The 21542-nt window shown below is 41.9% G+C and overlaps 3 protein-coding genes and 1 long non-coding RNA gene across 8 annotated transcripts in view; 3 read left to right on the top strand and 1 right to left on the bottom strand.

The window, feature by feature from the left end:
• Positions 1-787: 787 nt before the first annotated feature.
• LOC309362869 (homeobox protein Hox-D3-like) overlaps positions 788-21542 on the top strand; it is a gene marked incomplete at its 5' end in the record, with an annotated part of 121251 nt that continues 100496 nt past the window's right edge. Inside the window, one exon of one of the 4 annotated variants that reach the window (XM_081898845.1) lies at positions 788-1062. Of the gene's footprint in view, positions 1063-3659; positions 5086-6067; positions 7548-21542 lie in introns of those variants that run through there. The other 3 variants (XM_081898849.1, XM_081898844.1, XM_081898854.1) reach the window with 3 other exon arrangements.
• Positions 2303-21542, top strand: part of HOXC4 (homeobox C4) — a 51649-nt gene continuing 32409 nt past the window's right edge. Inside the window, exons 1-2 of the mRNA XM_081898947.1 lie at positions 2303-2339; positions 5586-5701. Coding sequence (XP_081755073.1) covers positions 2318-2339; positions 5586-5701 — 138 coding nt within the window. The 5' untranslated portion in view covers positions 2303-2317. The remainder of the gene's footprint in view (positions 2340-5585; positions 5702-21542) is intronic.
• Positions 11680-15884, bottom strand: LOC309363010. Its single transcript, XR_014165147.1, has 3 exons — positions 15757-15884; positions 14172-14247; positions 11680-12608 (listed from the first exon to the last, which is right to left on the bottom strand). It is a non-coding gene; the product is annotated as an uncharacterized lncRNA (long non-coding RNA).
• On the top strand, positions 18193-20743 carry HOXC6 (homeobox C6; the record flags this gene model as incomplete). 2 transcript variants are annotated; one of them, XM_081899006.1, is made up of 2 exons in its annotated part: positions 18193-18592; positions 19425-20743. In XM_081899006.1, 2 exons carry the CDS (start codon positions 18193-18195, stop codon positions 19733-19735), a joined length of 711 nt encoding a protein of 236 aa, XP_081755132.1. In that variant the 3' UTR covers positions 19736-20743. The 2 variants fall into 2 exon arrangements, with proteins under 2 accessions (XP_081755132.1, XP_081755131.1); XM_081899005.1 differs by having other exon boundaries at positions 19401-20743.

Raw genomic sequence — 21542 nt, 5'->3', positions numbered from 1 at the left:
TGTGTGTGTGTGTGTGTGTGTGTGTGTGTGTGTGTGCATACACATATACAGGCACACACACAATATTGAGAGGGCGAGTAGGTATTCCTAGAATATTATCTGGCCTGCGGTGAAATGGACTTCATCCCACAATGGCATTTGGTATGAAAATGGACAGGTTGTTTACAATGATACCACAGATAAGGCATTGCAAGATTCCTAAAATACATCCTGGCTTAGTAAACTGGATCTGGAAAAGATACTGGGAGGCTGAGAACATTCTTAACTTCCAAAAGCTAACACTGAAGTCTTTAAATAATCAAATAACTGAAGTGTGTGTTTGTTTGTGTGTGTGTGTGTGTGTGTGTGTGTGTGTGTGTGAGAGAGAGAGAGAGAGAGAGAGAGAGAGAGAGAGAGAGAGAGAGAGAGAGAGAGACGTGCTGGACACTGCAGAAAACAATTGTACAAGGGGGAAAACAGTGTGATGTCTATTTACGTCGCATCCATGAATCCCTACTTCAGCGTTTTTGATTATTTCATTGGAGTGTTGCGTATTTGTGTTTAGGGTTCTGGAAAAGATAGTGGCTATGCAGGAATATTCAGTGCATTATCCGAAGGTGCTTGTCTAGATGCTACAAGAAACTGTTGAACCTGACATAATATTAGAAGCCGACTGCAGGTTGCGTCCAGGGGAACAATCTTCTCCAAACATAAAAGCACCGTCCTTTATAGCATAACGCAGGTTTCCGCGGTGATAAATGTAGGGTGCCTATTATTCTTTTCAAAATTCTAGTTAGGAGTGTGTTTAGGAGGGGGGAAGAGGACCATTTGATTGACTGTGTACAGTACTACACACATGCATAGTAAAGACAGACTTTTGCAGCACCAGCTGATAGAATTCAAACCCACAATACCAAGTCGCCGCTCTTGCCCAGGCATAGATGTGTACACGCCTATTATTATTAAATGGCGTATTCTTGAGTGGACACTCTCCAGACTTCATCAATTCCGCCTGCTCATTGCAAGGCGCCGACAATAAAGCTTTGCCATTGTGTAGACTTTATGAGGCTGCAGAATAGAAAGGTAAGTCCATTGTGTTACTCATCATAACTAAGGGAAGGCCAGACCTGGCTTAAGGCGAGATTTAGACATCTATATCTGTCTATCTATCTATCTATCTATCTATCTATCTATCTATCTATATCTATATCTATCTATCTATCTATCATCTATCATCTTCTGAGTTGGGTTGTCTCGTGGTAATATCTAATATAATGGCGACTTTTCCTACAGCGGATTACAGAAGTTTAAAGCGTGGCGGATCCACACATTTTAAAGCAAAGCTTGGGAGCATCTTATCATCTTCTGAACTAAGTCCATAGTGTTCCCTTTCGAGAATCATTCTCTGCACAACCCGCACCAACCCATCTCTTGTCCCCAAAGGGGAAGTGGCCGGATAAACTACTCTTACAGAGATTTGAAGTAGATTCAAGAAGAGGCGAGAAAACTTAATTTCAAAATAAGGGAATTAAAAGGGCGTGGGGTGGGGGGGGGAGAGAGTGAGAGAGAACAAAAAAGAAAAAGAAGAGAAACGAAAAGAAAAAAGAGCTGTATCTGCACTCTATCCATCATATTTAAGTCCATGTTCTTAAGTGGTTTGATTTGAAGGAATCTCCCAAACGATACTTATCTATCATAGGGTTAGAAGTTAAATTATTGGAATTGCTAGGCAAAGCTGTTACATTTGGGGTGGGGCGGTGGTGGAAATGATTATGGCTTATAGTCAATACACAACAAAGTCGCATCTTTAGATGACATGCATTTACTATATATATATATAGTAATCACTTCATAATTTCCAAAGGGAGACAAAAAAGAGACAGGGAAAAGGCCATTTTTACGAGGCGAAGTAATTTGAAAGAAGATAATGCTCTTCACAAAGTGGCTGATTCGGAAATGATCATTACTTCAATATTACCGAAATGAGTTTCACCCACCCGCCTGGAGTAAGAAATATCATCCTATTCTGCATTTTTTTTTATTAGCCAATCAAAATTCCTTCAAATCTCCATTTGTGATTTGTGAAAAATAGAAATCCACGAAAAAGCTGCACTGGAGCATATTGCTCATTTTCTCTTAATTTATTATTCTAATCACAGCAGCCGTTACATGATAATGCATCCATTAAGCGGGCGGGGGTATATGTGTTGGAGGTGGGTGGGGTTTAGAATACTTTTCCATTCGAGACTTGGAAATGTACACAAATGATATTTCATACACGTACCCAAAAGTTTGGAGGCCTAAGTTTTCAGGCAGAGGTTGAGAATAACCTGAATGAATGAAAGAAAAAAGTTCCCAAGGTAAAGTCGGGAAAGTAATTTTTGCTTTCTCTATCTTTCTTCGCATTATCTCTCTCCCGCTTTCTCTCTCCTTCCTTCCTTCCTTCCTTCCTTCCTTCCTTCCTTCCTTCCTTCCTTCCTTCCTTCCTTCCTTCCTTCCTTCCTTCCTTCTATCATTCCCTCTCAATTTCAAGTTACGAATTTAGGGTCCCCCCCCCTAGGAAAAGTTCGGAGAGCTTCCCCTCCACCTCTGGCAACCCGATGCGAGGTAAAATCCGCAGAGCACCTAAACCAGTGAAACGTGTCTCCAGTATCAGGAGAGTCGGAATGCGGAATAAGATACAAAAGAGAGGGAGGGAAGGAAATGTATCCAATCTCTTTCTCCGCAGCACCCGAAAACGTGCAGCACAGGTTATGCTTTTGCTGCAAGATAAAATTTCCTGTTCCCTTTATGGACCCTTTTCTCCCGAGAAAACGGGGAGCCCATTGTCTCCAGAGCCACTGTTGTGACGGTTCCTTCCTCGTCGTAACTTTTAACTACCTGTTATAAAATTTATTGGCGGTTTGTAAAGTGAAAAAAGTAATTTCCCTTCCGTCCGGTTGGATTACATCCTATAATGTGGGGTTTCGGGAGCCCCCCCCCCGCCGCCCCAGACAGACACGCACTCGCACATAGACTGGAGAAACGCGTCGCACACAACCCTTCCCCACCCCTGAAAATTTTCGAAATACAAAAAAAAGAGAGAGGAGAAAAGTTAGCTGCCACGAGGAATAAAAATTTATACGTGGGTGCAATCCGATCCCATTAAAATCCATTGGAATGCAGGTAAAGCCTGATAGATATTATAGGACAGGAGGTAGCTGTCGAAATATCTCTCCACCCCAATTTCCATTTCGCCCCAAGGTTATGACTTACTTCTATGGGGCAGCATGTTCAGACAGCAATGCTAATATCTTCCAAACTTATCTATCATCTATCTATCATCTATCTATCTATCTATCTATCTATCTATCTATCTATCATCATCATCTATCATCTATCATCTATCTATCTATCTATCTATCTATCTATCTATCTATCATCTATCTATCTATCTATATCTATCTATCTATCTATCTATCTATCTATCTATCTATCTATCTATCTATCTATCTATCTATCATCTATCTATCTATATCTATCTATCTATCATCTATCTATCTATCTATCTATCTATCTATCTATCTATCTATCATCTATCTATCTATCTATCTATCTCTATCTATCCAATCTGTCTCTATCATGTATCTGTGTATAATTGTATTATCGCTTATTCTGTACGTATTAAGAAGGAAAAATTATTCTTTGCGGTTTCTCAGATTTCCCCCCAGAATTATTATTTTTCTCTAACTATATGGCCCCGTAATCTCCATCTTGTAAGACTAATATTAATGCGCGTCTGGGAGAGTGAAACTGAAAAAGGGCGTCGAACTCTGTGATCAAATATTAAGAAATTCTGCCGGTCCTTGGGTGGACTGATGTGTTTAATGTATACCCTTATTTTAAGTCAGATTCCGCTAATTTTGAAAAGGTCACAGTTTCGGGAGCCTCTCTTTATAGATTTGAAGTGCACCAAGAAGACCAATTGTCCCATTAAAAACCAAAACGGGGGGAGGAAGGCTGTTTGTTGATTTATTTATAGTTAAGGGGGGGAAACCCCCGATCTATCGTCCAGTTAAGACCAAGTCTTTAGCCCCAAACCCTTGAGGTCCCACTGAATGTGAATTGGGGTTGGAGCCGGAGAGACAAGTCCCTTGGACTGATTCAGATGATACCTAGGTTCTAGAACAGTGAAAAGGTGGGTGTTATGGACATGGAAAGGATGGAGTTTGCAAGTATCAAAAAGGGGTCACCTTTCGGGAAAAGGGTCCGCTAGGAGTTAAACACGGGTCTAGGGAAGGGACCGGGGTTGTAGATAAACTCCTCTTCGATACACACGCATACGTGTGTCTGAGGGAGACTCTGAGTGAGTGTGTGTACTCACACATTTATCGCCTTAAAAAAAATGGTATATTCACGTTGCATTTTCCACCAGTGAACTGGCTTGATTAAAGGTGCAATCCGGGAACTGGAAAAATCAGTGGCAGCGTGGCCATATGGGTTGCCCCTTCAATAAGCAAATAAGAGCCAGAAGCGAAACAAGAAGCAAATTAGCAGCAATAATAGAAAGAGTAGCATTGCCCGATGAACGCCAGCGTTGTAGTCTTCCCCTGTCTCCGCCCCTTCGCATATTAGCTGCTTCGTGTGTGTGTGCGTGTGTGTGTGTGTGTGTGTGTGTGTGTGTGGTTTTGTTTTTTAAAAAAGAAATGAATAAATAGGCTTAAAATAAAGCTGTTACTCCTACTCCGTCAGCTCTCTCCAAATGAATTCGGGTTAGAATATATTTTAATGCGTGTGTGTGTGTGTGAGTGTATATATATATATATCCACACGCAGACATATATACACACACATGTAAATATATGGAAAGAGTAATTCTATAAACATGGCGACAGAGAAGAGCATTTGCACTCGTCACAAAAATGCAACGCATTCTTGGTTGTTTGCAGAAAATTTACAGCTGAGCAATAAAAGTTTACGACTGAATCACAAGTTGGATTGGCCACAGGAAGTCATGTGGACTCCATCCATGAACGTGAACTTTTTATTGTGGTTTCTCTTATGACTCTTTCGCAGTAGTCCTTCCTTTAACAGTCCAAGCAGTGCCAGTGAAACGGGGGTACGATGGTATCTGTATTTTTTCCTTTTAATTATTATTAGTATTTTTTTTCTGGTGGTGGTAGTGGAGGGGGTGGGGGAAGGAATCTCGAATTGTCTCTGTTCTTTCCCCTCCCTCCCTCCCTTCTTTCTTTCTTTTTTTCTTTCTCCCTTTCTTTCCTTTGGGGTTGGAATTGTTGGTTGCTCTGGGCATTTAAGGAATAATGAGTTTACTGCTGCGGCTGGTTGCCTCCTCCCATTCTCCACCCCTAGGGGCAAAACGCAACACATTTCCTTGGGAGGATGCAATGACGAGGGGGACAAGGAGTTGTAAATACCTTTATTTTATTTTTAAGGGGGAGGGGGGGAGAGATGCTAGCCCCGTCTTCTCTCCTGACCCCCAAGTTAAAAAAAAAATACAGAAGAAGACTATTTTATTTTTTGGTTTATTTTCTGTCTATCCCTCTCCCCACCCCCACTCTTTCTTGTTTTGTTTTGTTTTGTTTCTCTTTTTTAATATTTCTGTGGAGCTGAACACAGCGTCAGCGGAACAGAAAAGAGGCAGAAGAGAGAGAGAGGAAGGGGAGAGACAGAGGAGGAAAGAGAGAGAGAGAGAGAGAGAGAGAGGAAGGGGAAAGAGAATCTGGTAAGTGTTCCCTTATTGGCTAAAATGTGTAACTAATGATCCATGGCGATGGGTGTTAAAGATAATGATGCATCGTTTTCGCGAAGCAGACGGAAAGAGGGGTGTAGCCTGGTTATGACAGAATATGATCAGGAAGGATCGGCGCAAATGTGGTTAATTCGGGGGAGGAGGGAGGGGGGGTGAACGGTTTGCTAGTGGTGATGTCACTGCGGTCTGGTTTGCTGGAGACAGAGGATGCCGGCTGCAGTCTGCCTCCCCTTTACAATGGTGCAGTGTTTTACTGGGGTGGGGAGGGTGGCGGGAGGGCTGGGATGGAAGCGCCCTCGCGGGGGGGTGGGGGTGGGGGGAGGAACACAGCGGCGAGAAAGCGCCTGTGGTCGTAGAGTCCAGTAGTTAAAGTCAATGAGAGTATCCGAATCGAGCATCAGATTGGGCCCCAAGGCCATTGAATCCATTTAATTATTACCATCAGTATTTAAAAAGTTTTTTAGTGTGCGCGGATTTTGTTTTTGTTTTAAAAAAGAGATAAACAACAGTGACAACTTTTCTTAAGAGCAATTGAGCGCAGTGAGTACTTCAAGCACATGCGCAGTGCGCGCTCTCATCCAGGAAACGGGAGGAAGATCCCCCCTGGTGTACAGCAAGAAAGTAGCCAAGCAAGCAGGAGTGCCATTTTTAATGAGCAATTATGAGCTAGCTGTGTTTGTTGTGAAGCAGGAGGCGCTTTACCTTTCCACTCTCTCCCCCCAACACATGGTTCCGATTGGCTCTTCGGAAAGCTTATATATTTTTAAGACTATATTTAGGAGTTGACCGTCCGCCCCATTTGAGAGTGTGTTTCTCTGTGTCAGTCTCAGGCCTCCCCCGCCCCTCCGGGAAAGGTGCAGTCCAATGTAGCAAAGCATGAATCCTGACTTTATTTCTCTCTGTATATAATTTGATGGCTGTTTAAAGAGATTAAGAAATAAACTGCATTGTTTGGATGTGCCGTGTCAACATTTTACGGTGTGGAGCGTGTATTCCAGTGCTTGTTTGTTGTGTTATAACGTTGGTGAAGAGGTTTTCCTTCCAACATGTTAGCAGAGAACGTGGGATTTCTTTTTACATATTTCCCTTTCTAGAATCCACACACACACACACACAATACACGGGCCCAACAAAATGCATTATACCCCTATCAATATGATTATGGGTGTATATCCTCCTGAGATTTTCCTCAGTTAATGTGGGTGCAAACTGCATTCCAATTAGTAAATAATAATAATAATAATAATAATAATAATAATAATAATAATCAGAAGCAAATCATAACAAAACGGACGACGAGGCTTTCGACAAAGGGTGGGGGAAGGGAACAAAGACCTAGGTCCCATACTGAATTTATTTTAAATCCATTCCCCCTTTGCCCATGCTCATAAACATATAGAAATTCAAATCCTTGGGAAGGGCACCCTGTTCGTCTCCCGCTTGTAAGGCCCTTCAGCTAGATTCCTCAATGAAATATTTAACACATTCTGCATCCAGGTTTATAAAAGGCCTCGCCCGCGATAACGTTTTGCCACTGAGCACACACACACACTGCACGGTGCTTTTTGAGGGGACTTCTAATGAAACGCGTTCTAATTGGATTGCTTGCTGCAATATGTGTGCTGCAATGAATGACTATTGTTTATAAAAGTGGCACACACACACACACAAAACCCAAATAACATCTGTGGGGTGGTGTTAAATCTGATCAAATACATCCGATCGCGCCAGCCATTTTATTCCTAAAGAAAGCAAGAGCGAAGGCAGCGCATCCACGAGCCTTCCTGGGGGTTCTGTAAACAAAAGAAGCCCAAAACTGGTAAGTGGGACGTGCGTATGTCATCTCTGTGCATAGAAGAAGCCGCACATTTCTAGACGCCTGTGTCTCCCATTTTGCTTTGGGGAGTCGGATTTCTGGTGGGGAGGTGATGGGGTTGCGGGGATACAGTTTGGGATACGGTTGCTGGACAGTGCGGGCTGCGCGTTTACTCGGGAGTCAGTCAGTTTAGTCTGCAATCGCACCTCGAGGGGCCAGTAAACCCCACCGTAGTCCATAGGAATGCGTCGCTCGCTTTCTAAATGCGCTTCCTATTGGGCGTGTGGAAGAAAGCCAGGTGGCTTACTTGCAGGTAAATGGGTTTAGGAGTGGCGATAACGAACCAAGGTGCGCCCTCCCTCGGATTAGCTTGGGTGAATATTTATATATGCGGTGGGTTCCATTACTGACTGCAAAGGAGGTCGCAATAAGGACCTTTAAAAAAAAATGACCAGGCAATGGTTATTTGAACCACATGGTTGCCGGACTGTCGTTGTCGTTTCCCCCCTTCCTTTCCTCCTCTCGTTGTTTCTGGAGTTAGGACGTGTTTTTGTGCTGGTTGAAGAGATATGAATCCCTTTCGATATTTGCCTGTTGTCCAATGTTATTTGCTGTGCTGTTTCCTTTAGCCTTCTGCAACAACCACCCTCTCCCCTCTCCCAGGATTGCCCATACAATACACATTTTAATGTATTGATTTAGTCTTTAAACTGACATATTGCCGTTGTTCATAAACTCAGAACGTTGGAGCTGATCTAAAAGGAGGGAATATAAGAAAAACTGATTTATATTCCCTGCACTTTACAGACCAAACGAGAAGAAATGAATGGCTCCTTTTATCTATAACATCACCATAGACGAGGGATCATAGTGAACATTCCCAGGCATTATTGACACGCAGGTCCAGGAAAGGGGGGGGGGGGGAGACAGACTACATCCAGGAGCAAAATCCGATACTGTGATAGTTAACGTTGGCCCCCGCACGTAGCTTTTAATCCTTGGTGCGTGTCATAAACAGGGCAGTAAATGTGAAAATTGAAAACCACAAATGTGACACGGTAATATAAATCACACACATATATATTTATTAAGGGGAACGAGTGCCATAATAAAAACAATTGGAAGAACATTACAATTTTACAACAACTGCAATATCAATAATACATTTCTTTACAGCAGCAAAACCGTATCAACAACAATAAAAGCAACCACCACTATCTATGTACCTATTTTTCAACATAGAAAGAGAGAAACGGGGCGGGGGGCGAGCAGCGGCTGGAGCTGGGGTGAGAGTGGGGAATGAAAAAACATAATGAGTCAAACTTTTTTTTTTTTTTAATGACAACCTCAGTAACTGTCGTAATAATGCACCCTGAAATCGTGTAATATATACCAATTTACATTTCATTTAGGAGAGAGAGCAGGCAGGCTGGCGGTGTGCGCATGAGCAGCTGGGAGTTGGGGGAATACGTACAATTAGGATTGCTTAAATCAGCGTTCAAAGTTTTTAAACAAAAAATAAAATAAAATAGCAGAAGTAGGCGGCCACGTTGCTTAGAATAAATAAGGTCTGGCTGCAAAATAGCAGCTGCTATGCCTAACCTTGTTTATGAAAAGGATAGGGCGAGTTGGGAGAGAACTTCACTTTTCAATGATTTTGTTGTATGTGCTTCTGGTTTTTATTTTTAATTTTAATTGCGTCTGGGACTTGTCTTCCTACATTTTATATTTTAGCACGCTTTGCGCTGTATTGGCCTGAGGAACTGAGAGGCTGTCTTGGGCCTATGGTGATGCGGATATTTTCCGGACCTTCCCTTAAGTGGCAAATGTATTTAAGCTTCCATGAGTTACAATGAGAGATTATTTACGCACGTGCTTAATTAACTCTTGCTTTGAAATCAGTAGGTGTTGAACGTTCCTCACTTTCCCCGGATCGTGTCCATACATTTGTGTGATGCATTTTTTATTTGTAAAAATGGGATTGGCTGAAATAAACAAAAACTTTACACAGTTTGTTGTTTTTTTAAAAAAAAAAGACAAAAAAGACTGGGTCTTAAGGCCATGGTTAAACAAAAATAAAATCAAGTCCCAGAAGCAAAAGGGAGAGAAAGTTACATTTTGAAGGGGGAAATGCGGGGGAGGGGGGAGAGACACTGATGAACGAAAGAATGGTACCTGTGAGTCAAAATACTACGTGGTCTAATATATAATATGTGATATAATATGTTTTTATATGTCTCGCGTACATATGAGATATGGGGCGTTTGTGTGCCTGCATGTACATTTCAACATTGCAGACACCGGAGTGCAACGAAATATCATAATTTCAGCATCACATCGAGTTATTTGGTTGAATTGAAATGTGCAGCCCTGAGGATGGGTTATCTTCAGTCGGATGCCAGGGAATCTGAGGGCGCGGTCGGTTCTGTGTTTATATTTTATATGCTGTTCTGCATAACTGTTCGTGTACCGTGGAGGGAAGTTGTGGATATAGAGGATTTAAAAAACGAGAAAGCACGTGACAGTTTTGATTCCTGGAATTGCTGATCAGATCCACTGGATCCACTGGCGTTTCTTGAGGTTCATCTAATGAACACAGGGCAATTTACAGTTGTTGTGGGTGAGGTTGTGCAGTACACGCCGCTGTCCTGACTGTATAAAATAAACGTGTCATGAGAAAGGGAACCCACAAAGCAATAAAACGTAGGGAGTGCAATCCAGCTCCGTGAAAACCCACTGGATTTTCTGCCGTTGATTTCGATGAGATCTGTGCTTTGCCCCCAGACGCAAGCTGAACTGCGTTTAGCGTGACCCCAACTTTGGCGCAAGGCCGCCTCCTGTTTTCCCAATAAATTAACAGCAGGTAATAAGTTTAGACCGTCCGGATTTAAATCGAAACAGAAAGGCCTATAAGGCGAGCCAGACCTTCCTAAAACGTAGTACAGTAAATAGGAAAGACGTTCTGCTGGTTTTAACTGTAGTGGATTTCATGAAACGTGGAGAGGATCGGCGTTTTCCTCCAGCAAAAGACCACGGCGGTGGTCAACCCTTGAAAGTAAACTCCGCCGGTACTAATGAAACTTTACTACCTAGTCTATCATGTTGTTCTGGCAGAGCGGGGTTCATTTTTTTACATTCCACGTTCTCCTTGATTTAAGCAATCACGGGCATTGCCTGAGCGTATGCGCGAGCTCACCTTTCTCTCTACATAGCCTTTTTAATAGGGGTCCTATTTTTCTCTCCCCCACCGTCCCTTTCTTTTAATTGCTGCTTTCTTTTTGTTTACTTGTTTTGTATACTGCCACCAAGTGACTGAAACTTGGCAAGCCAACAATTTTGCAATTTGGTCTCTCTCTCTCTCTCTCTCTCTCTCTCTCTCTCTCTCTCTCTCTCTCTCTCTCTCTCTCTCTCTCCCACCTCCCCCTCGCACTTTTGTAGGATGGGTGCGAGAAAGCTAAGGCGGCGCGCACACACGCGCGCAGACAAAAATAATAACGCTATTTCACGACTGGAGAGTCAAAACGCTTGAGAGAAAGACAGGGGGGGGGGAGAGGACGACTGTTGTGCCATAAAGGCCGGAATCGCAGGGTCTTTTACTACTTCCAAGCGACGACAGTCTCCTCCCCTGCGTTCCTGTTGCTGCCTCGTAAACAAGCCCCCCTTTGCGCTGGTTGGACAGTTTAGAACTTTTAAAAAGTTTGGTCTCTTCAAAGCTATTTGGAAGTCGGCTGTTTGAGGGGTTGAATTGGACATTCGGTGGAAGTTCCTCGGTGGCTTGTTCTGTTGCTGTTTGAGGCGGCAATCTCCCTCTCTCTCTCCCCCCTCTCTCTCCCCCCCCCCTTCATTTGAGAAGGCTGCGTTTTAAATCACTTCCAGTGTTCATGCATTCATAAAAATAGATAAGGCCCGTCAGCTGGAGGACGCCACTCCCGCCCCTACTCCTGGGGAGGGGGGAGGAGAGAGAGAAAATGAGTGTATTTAAGCAGATCCAAAAATACTAAACTGTCGCCCCATTAAAAGTTACGCAAATGGATTGCATTTCCCAAAGTGCAACAAATATTGCCTCTTCAAATATGTAGCTTAATAGTAAGCGACCAGCTTTTTAAAGACACACACACACCATTAAGGCAACTAATACTGTGTCCTGACTTATTATTTATTTTATTTTCTTCTCCCCCTTCTTGTTCTTCTTCTTCCTGGCGTCCTGAGATTAATTTTTCCTTCTCCCCCACCCCCATGTGCAAACAATAAAATGAAATAAGAACTCATAGATAATGACAACCATTCCTCATCATTGAATTATTCTTCCTGAACGTATTAAAATCGTATTCTTCTTTGTTTAATCTCTTCGCGGGCGTAAGTAGTTGCTTATATCCATATTTTATGTTGCTCTATAATATCACGCTTTATAATTTTTAAGCCGGTAGCTATTCTCCATGACAACTCGACGTGACGTCACGACCGCAACTCTCTTGAATGTCAGAAAGGAAGGAGGGGGGTCATTGTAGGGAACATTTCCGTGCCATAAAACGGAGTAATCCAAGTCAACCATAAAAGTTCCTCTAAACTGAACATCCTTTGGTGACGTTTGCAGGGCTATCCGACCGTAATAGACATTACACAGTAGCAAGCCGAGAAGAAAACTCGGGGAGGGAGGTGGGACTCTTAATTGGCCCAATCACCCAATAATAAATTTACCTCCTGTACTGTCAGCATAGGGACACCTCATATAGTTTCAAAAATCCCACTGAATATTACAGGGAATAAACAGGGATAAAGGAAAGGAGAATTCGAAATAACTTCTAAGTTGGACAAGCTGTCAGATTCCGCCGCTGCCTCCTAACCCCGTTACCTTGGACCTTTCCTGATTCGGGGTGGCGTGGGGGACTCTTTAACTGGCCAAGGCTTAACTTACAGAACTATAGTGGTGGTGCGGGGCGTGGGGTGCGGACAGATACAGAAGCAACGTAGTTACTTGAAAATGATTGACCAACGTGAAGTTCCGTTTATAGGAGGCCGAAAGGTTTCCAGTGCTGGAAAGGGGGGCGGGCTCCACCAAGACATCTAGAATGAAAGAAAAACAGACAGATAAATAAGTGTATTTATATATACATGCATTCATACATACAGCAACCTATCAACAACTAAATAAATAAGAGAGACACATAACACAGCGTGTATAAGTTAAGGCGTCCACAACAGGTTGACTTGGGGGAGAGGGCGGGGTCTACGTAAATGCCTAATAACGTCAGGAAAAAAAACGTGAATCCTAATAAAGTGCGGGTCCCCCCTTATTTCAAACGATATTGAGCCCATTCCTCTCTCCACCTCCCACCCGTTATTTTGCCTATCTGAGAGGTGTGTTTTGACACTCTCCAGGATTCCCACTAACACCACCCCAAGATAAATCGGAGCCCTCCATTCACCCCCAAACCCTACAAACGCAGATATCTGCGCCCCAGTTTGAAGCCATTAGAATGCCTTTCCAGCAGTATCGTTTGGGTTATGACATTTCCAGTATAAAACGTTGCCAGCTTTTACATATATATATATATATATATATATATATATATATATATATATATATATATAATACCCCCTTGGGCTTTTTTTGGTTGGTTTGATGGGTTTCCTCACCTCCCCCACCCCACATGCGGCAGATCATACGGAGTGGGGTGGCTGCGTGGGGCAGCAAAACAGAAAGTTATAAACGGCTTTTTCATTAGTCATGGAGCCATAGCAGTAAGACCACAAACAAATCAGGACTTGCACTTTTTCTCTCTTGCAGCCAAGAACATTGCAGGCCGAACCGCAGAAGCGGTGCTTATGTGACAAGACGTAGGGGGGGGCGGATGTTTTTTCGAAGGATGCAGGGCAAAAGCAAGACAAAATGCAGAAAGGGAGAAACCCCCGGTTGTTGTTATTGCTAATTATTTCTATTGGAGGTAAATTTCTCCAACTCTTCCCTTTCTGCGTATTTTAAAATTATCATTTTTTTTTGTCAACCACCTTAGTATAAAGCTTAAGTAATATCACGACATAAACTGGTTGAAAACTCTGAGCGAAACTAGCAGTCCGAAAGTTAAGATTATCAAGATGTGATTACTGTAACAGAACGGACGACTCAAAACAATGCAAACGCATCGGTCAGGCGCATTTGACTCCTGACATTTACGCGCTACATATACTGCTTTTTTATTTTATTTTCTGTCGTCTTCTCATTATCATCATCCTCATTATTATTATTTAGTTATTTACGGGCAGAGGGAACATTTGATTAAGAAGGTTATTCTGTAGGAGCAGGAATAACTGGAGTGCAAGCGCTCTAAATAAATAATTACAAGGCAAGAAGCTCTAGCCTGCAATAACTGTCAAGTCTAAAAAGGCCGAGATAACATATATAAGGTGAGATCAGCTGAAATTAGATATCCAGTTAAAGGTACCACGTGGATTTAAGCACAACACCTTAAAAATACGTCTTTCTTGCGCGCAAAATTACTGGCCTCGTTGTCTGCTTATGTCGTTCTGTTTATCTCTCTTTCTTCTGCTTTCCATGCTGCTCCATACACAAATAATTTTAAAAACAAAACAAAGGTAAAGGCAAATCGCCAAGTGTGGCTGTCTTACTTTTGAAATGCATGCGTTGCACGAAAAACACATAGTCTCCATCTACATAGATCCAAGACCAATTTGCCTCTTCATCCTATAAATGGTACACAAATGAGGACATAGCTGTAGAGTCTGGAAGTCTATACATAGATATAACTACACGTTATAAACAAGCCCGCGCGTGTTTGCTGAGCGGTGTGTGTTTGGGGGTGGGGGGAGTTCTTATCAATCTATCAGGGAATAATAAACTATTCCAGACAAGAGTGCAAGCTAATCCAACACATGAACAGTAAACAAACGTATTTGACCCAGGGCAACTTTGGTTGCATATTTAAAGCTAACCAGACACAACCCGCATTTATGAATAAGCAGTTTTCTACACCTAGGCAACAGACTGGGTGAGAATTTGTGAAGCGCTCTCTCTCTCCCCCCCCCCCCCACTTGCTCCACTTGCATTAACGGTCTCAGATGAAAACCCTTGCCATCCACTCTCCTCTCGAAACAAACAAACAAACGAGTAAACAAACGCTTCCGAATTTGCATTCCGAATCACACGACAGGATCAGAATCTGACAGCATTTTACTTGGGCTGCAAGGGAGAGGGGAGCCAACGATAGCTCTTATTTCCTTTCCACAATTAGTGGGGATGGAAAACACATGTGTGGAGTGTGCATTTTTGAAGCTTTTCTCTAAATCAGTTCATCAATTCGCTAATTAAAAAGGAGAGAGAGAATGAGAGAGAGAGAGAGAGAGAGAGAGAGAGAGAGAGAGAGAGAGAGAGAGAGAGTTCTAACGAAGCATATTTTTCTTCTTTAACCTCGGTGTGGGGGTAAAATCCGGGGGTAAAAACACAAAAAAGAGAAAACAGCCTTATGAGCGAATGGATGTTATTGCAGCTTTCTGTGAGCTCTTTAACTCCAGGGGGCGGGGAGGGGGGGGGAAGACACCCCAACTGCTATACAAGAGCTACTCCAGGACCTGCGCATATTTTCACTGCTGTGTAGCAGTTTTAATAAAACATCTGTTCTTGCTTCTGCTGATGAGTTTACATAATTGTTTGCAGACCAATTTAACCAGAAAAAGTCCTACACATTTCCCTGTGTTGTTGTTTTTTTTTAAAAGGGGGGGAAGGGAAGAGTCGTCTCCTTTGATCAAATACATTATAAGAACTTTAATAATAACTTCTCCCCATATATATATGTATATATGTAACACTAAAATATTAGGAATGTAACTACTAGAACGCTGAGTCTAGTATATATACAAATTTTCCAGCCTCTTCTTTCTGCCCATCCAACCAACACTTCAGAAAGGTTCTATGTTGGGTTTCTTCGCGCCAGCTGTTTTCTCTTCCCTATAATTCGACCAGACTTCTAGGTCTTCTCTTCTGTTTAGAAAAGTAATAAAACACTTCACTTTCTCCACTCGAAATCACTTGGTACTCACCAGATCCCTCCAAAACAGCTCTCTAGGACTTCTGCAGGGCCCCCCTCCAAACCCCAGCCCCTTTGCATTTGCTTCCATCCCAGAAATTTTAAGGGTCTGAGATAAGGATTATTATAACACTAGAACAATGAATGTACTTTTGGTGAATCGAACCTACCAAGAAAGACGGTCTTCTTCTTTTTCTCTTTCTCATTCCCACACACCTTGAAGTTCTATTACTTTTAATGTAGTCTTAATCTACACTGAAGTATTTTTAAAGATACTATCCAATCTAAACACAAACACACGAGGGGGGGAGGAGTCTCTCTCTGTTTGTGTGTATTATCTAACTCCCATTAAAGGAGAAAGGAAAATATCTACCTTCTATCAGTTCAGATTGATTGTGCATTGGAAACCTACACACACACACACACACACACAGAATGACTTTGAAAACTAGTGATATTAATTGCTTGCAGTTACCATGAGCTTCACTGAGCTCTGCTTGTCTGCCTGTCTCTGTTTATCTACTGACCTACCAACCTACCTACACGTACAGACTCATTGGTTGCATTGTTATGTATATCTCTAAGTGTGTGTGTGTGTGTACTGGGGTAATGTTTGGGCCCTTTTCTTCTCTCTCCCATTCTCCTAGTGATTGTATCTCTCTGCCTATGGATTATCCGGTATAATGTGCGAAATAGCTGGGAAGCCTCAGGAAAGCAAATACTATTTTCAAAATCAGCATGCTAGTAAATTTGTCATGTGTACCAGCCTTAAATGTGTACACGTTGGGATGAGAACTACTGCAGGATGGAAACGCCATGTCCATTTAATAGGGAGGGATGCAGGCTACAAGCTTAATAACAAACTACACACTCTCTTGCTGTTTTTATGCTCCCTGATTTATTTATTTTAAGAAACTTTATTTTTTTTCATACTGACACTCAAGGAACGGTTAACGTTATACAAGATGAATACTTCAGCCCTCTTTTTGTCAGTTGCAGTCTCGTTTATGGTTTTATTACTACCATTGATTACTTTGCTTTGTTGCACAGAGGAAAAAGATCATAAAATCCTTTGGCATCCGGGTTCCACTTAGAGCAGGGGTGTGTGTGTGTGTAAGGGGGGTATGTGGTCCCCTTCTTTCTCAACTAAAACCTTCATCCAAAAGAGGAATGTTAGAAGTATTGATTCATGACGACCAAACACAATGAGAAATATTCCAAGCTTTCCAGAAAATCGACTGGTTTTACCTTTAAAATCACTAAACAAAAGCTTCCTAACATACCCATGGAAATAAGGCCAGTGTTTCTTAGTCCTAATTGAATTTTTAAATAGCAAGCCAATGGAATGATGTAGGAGTCTTGCTATATTTACAGATCAGCAGGTATATTTTACTTTTAAGGAACAATTTATGGCACTGGATTGAAATTAAAATTAGATTAGCTGTCTTCATTTCAATTAGTGTGTCGGTGCAAATCCACCAGAGGAGTAGAATGTAATCCACTCTCTAATCTAACTAAATATTTCAAGGGAAGTTTTCCAATCAGCTACAAATATCTGGAGTCGTAAATTTTTTTCTCTTCCTTTCTCTACCTCTTTCTGTTTTTGCAAACGTAAACACGAGGGGCTCTTTCTAGCAAACACCATTCCAAATGCAAAGGTAATGCTTTGGGGGGATGTTGATATTGCAAATGTAAACATTGCCATAGCAGTCTCCAGCTCTGAAAAATGACAAAGCAAATATTCAATAGAGAAACATACAAATGTGCTGCTGCTTCTTCTTTTTAATTCTAACCTGGACTCTGAATTTTGATATATATATAGCAACAACCCACCATCCTGCAAAGTTCTTCAAATTCCAGAGTACAGGAATGCTCTAAAAGATACAGTATCTGCCCAGCTGTCACCTGGTCTCCTCTCCTTGCTTTCAAGATTGTATTATAAAGAGCACAAGCACTTGATTCCACATTTATTGACCAACAGTAAATTAGTGGAGGAAAAGAAAATTTATGGTTTAATATTTTATGCACACTTGAGATTTATGACTATAATTTCTGAGCTATTTGGTTGCTAGGTATTAAGGAAGCATTTTCAACAGAATAAATATCCTGATTCCTGATCTCCATAACCATTTGCCTTTTGTTTTTTTTACAAAAAAATCACCTAAAGCTCTATTTGGGTTGTGAAATTTAAAGAAGAAGTCTTTCTTTCTTTCTTTCTTTCTTTCTTTCTTTCTTTCTTTCTTTCTTTCTTTCTTTCTTTCTTTCTTTCTTTCTTTCTGTGCCCCTCCCTCTTCATCCCTTTCCCACTCCCTCCCCCGAACCATACTTACTATTTCCCCCCTCTTCTTCCAAACCATCTTATATTTAGAATTTCGAGACTTACTTTCAATGCATACTTAGTTTCAACTGGGGAATCAACACAAGCAAAAGCAATTTTTCCGTGTCTTGACATCTAGCTTCCTATTGGCTCACAACGGGTCAGCTGACTTTGTCATTTTGTCTGTCCTGGAGTGGAGCCGTCCCTATAACAATCTAGTTCAGACTACAAACTGGAGACAGAAATAAATATTAAAGAAATCATACAAGCCAGGTATAGGGGGGAAGATATGAATTCCTATTTCACAAACCCGTCGTTGTCTTGCCACCTCACCAGTGGTCAAGAGGTCCTGCCCAACGTGGCGATCAATTCTTCTGCTTATGACCCTGTAAGGCATTTTTCAACTTATGGAGCAGCGGTTGCTCAAAACAGGATCTATTCATCTCCTTTTTATTCACCGCAAGATAATGTTGTGTTTAGCTCCAGTCGGGGACCATATGATTACGGATCTAATGCCTTTTATCAAGAAAAAGACATGCTCTCTAGCTGCAGGCAAAATTCTATGGGACACAATACACAAACTTCCATTGCACAGGATTTTACAAGTGACCAAAACAGGAGCACATCCCAGGAACAGAAAACTAGCATTCAAATATACCCGTGGATGCAGCGCATGAACTCCCACAGTGGTAAGTTTTACAGCTTGCAGAGATAAATTAAATAAACTGAACCATCTTTACGACCGTCTCCCTAGCAGAACAGGCTCAGCTACTTTTTATGGCCCCATAAAAACAATAATATAGCTTCCTCACAGTTGCCGCTACAGGCCTTTTATTTGTTAAGTTGTTGCAAGCGAATATGGCTTCTTATGCTCTTTCTAATTAAAAGACTTCGAGAGTGTAAAATATCTATAATAAAGTGCAATCAGCTCTGATTTTTTTTCCCTTGGAGGGGGTGGTGGAAATAAGGTGTAGAATAGAAGTGATGTGTTTTGGGTTTGTTTTTTTTTAAAAAATGTATTTTCCCTGATAGGTGAGACAGGGCATTTTTATTAAGGCAAAAAATTGCAAAGTGTCTTGTCCAATAACAGCTGGGGGATTTATGAAGTAGCTTGACTTCATAATATATGGAAGGAGTGTCTATTCCTAGTAATTAAAGCAGCACTGGAGTAAAATCTAATTGGATTTTTTTTTCAAGTTTGCAGAAATAATTAAAACAACACATTCTGAATCTTTGCAAATAAGATAGGAACATGCTTTCAATTAGACACCCCCCCCATCCTCCATGTGTGCTGCATGATTTTAATGGGTAGTAAGACTAAGGCACAGAATTAAATTGTGCATTGGGTTGGGGGGGGGAGTTGGTCGGTGGATGACAATGAAGACTGAGTGTGGAGGGTGGGGTTGGGGAAAGCTTGTCTGACGGTCTTCGTTGTGTGTCTGTTTTTTTTTTTATTTACGCATTTTATTTTCAAATCTGTTAACTAATCGTTTTTAGTTTGTTTCGTTTCCGAATCCATAGGGGTCGGCTATGGAGCAGATCGGAGGAGGGGGCGTCAGATCTACTCGCGTTACCAGACCCTGGAGCTGGAGAAGGAGTTCCATTTCAATCGCTACTTGACGCGGCGAAGGCGGATTGAGATAGCCAACGCTCTTTGCCTAACTGAACGCCAGATCAAGATCTGGTTTCAAAACAGGAGGATGAAATGGAAAAAAGAGAGCAATTTGAGTTCCACCCTGTCTGGGGGAGGTGGCGCTGGAGCAGCTGCAGATAGCTTGGGCGCAAAGGAGGAGAAAAGGGAAGAAACAGAAGAGGAGAAACCAAAGGATTGAAAACACTGACGGTGCTGCCAGATCCCTCTCCCTTCCCCAACACACACACACACATTCGCACACGGTCCCTCTTCCTCTTCTTTCCCGATCTCTCGGTCTCTTTCTCTCTCGCCCCCACTCCCAGTTTCTCCTTTCCATTCTCTATTACCACTGGCACAATCTATACATTTGGTTGTATGAGAGAGAGAGAGAGAGAGAGAGAGAGAGAGAGAGAGAGAGAGAGAGAGAGAGAGATGTGGACGTGGGAGACCTCCCCTCCCCCATCTCCTCCATCTCTCCAGCAGTGATGCACCCACTTTCATAACTTTCTTCCTAAGGAGCTCATCAAGACCCCCCTCCAACCTCACCAACCCCACCCTCTCTGCCTTTGCATCCGAGCCCAGCTATCTACCTTTGCATAAAGACTGTATTTAATGCAAACCCCTCCACCACTACCACCACCACCCGCCATTCCTTCTCCACTTCCCTAGACAGAATAGTTTTGCTTGCAAAAAGGCAGATCCCCCTGTAGGGGCTGCTTTGGGTTGCGTTGAGATCAACCATGTCAAAAAGGCACTCTATGCAGTTTCGCTTCCAAAACGATGATAATTATTGTGGTGGTGGCGGTGATGTAAGTGGGGGGGGGGGGGAATTGAATTGCCTACCCCTGTGAAAATATTTCCTTCCATGCCCACCTTCTCCCACACCTCCAAGCTATGTCTACCTAAATATAGCATTTTCCAGAGTAAACTAATTGTATTTAAACACTACCTGAGGTCATTATGCATTCTACAAACTGTGACAGTTTCTGTGTGAATATTTTTAGCTGTATTTGTGGTCTCTGTATTTATATTTATGTTTAGTACTGTAATGTTCAAGCAGTATAAACGTGAATGGAATTCTATAGCAAGTAGGAGGAAATAAATAAATAAATCTTGTGTTACACTCTCTAACATCATGTATAAAGGTCACGTCCAGAGGACTATGGTTGAGTATTTAATAAAAACTGGATATTATTTTTAAAAGTTACTTGAATGGTTTCTGAAATTCAATTGGGGGAAGATCTCAGGTGAAAGAGTTTTGCATCAGCCAACACGGGTTCCGTGCGTGAGAATGCTCCATTTTTAGATGCCAGTATTCACGATCGCCTGTCAGCACGACTCTCGGCATATTTAGTCGGAAGTAAACAGGATGGTGGGCGGATATAATTTACTTCCAGTTAGGTATCCTTAAGTGTGTATATATATATATATATATATATATATATATATATAATGAATATCTATATCCCATCTTGCTGCGTCTCATTTCGCGCTTTCATCCCCTGAAAACTGCATGAAACCCCAACTCTCAGAGTGTTAAAAGCTCAGGCAGATTTTATTCCCTAATTCTCGAGGCCAAATAATTGCTTAAAAACAAATGCATTTATTTATTTATTCTTTAAATTAAAGCTACCAATGGAAACTAGACTCCCAGGGCACCCCTCTCTCTCTATATTTATTTCGAGGTAACAGAGTAGTGGGCAGAAATATTTTTATGTTTTATTGCAGACGCTTAGAAGGCGCAAAGGCGCGACTGACAATAGCCTAGTTTGCAGTGAGCACATCAACATTACATTGTGGCTTAGGCTCAGGAATTGCCCTCTCCTTTTATGTTTAGCTCAGAGGCATCTTTTCAACCAGGTACAAACGTTCGAGAAAGTAATCCTGTCTTCTGGAGGCACTCACTGCCTTGGGAACCTTTGCTACTCTTTGAACATTTTGCACTAAACTATCAGTTCCCGTTAAACAAAAGAAAATACCAGGAAACCCCCAACAAGACGATTTCT

This window comes from Podarcis melisellensis (assembly GCF_964234715.1).
Source record: "Podarcis melisellensis genome assembly, chromosome: 2".
Taxonomy (NCBI): Eukaryota; Metazoa; Chordata; class Lepidosauria; order Squamata; family Lacertidae; genus Podarcis; species Podarcis melisellensis.
The sequence above is the reverse complement of the archived record's forward strand: the minus strand, read 5'-3'. Positions and strand labels throughout refer to the sequence as shown.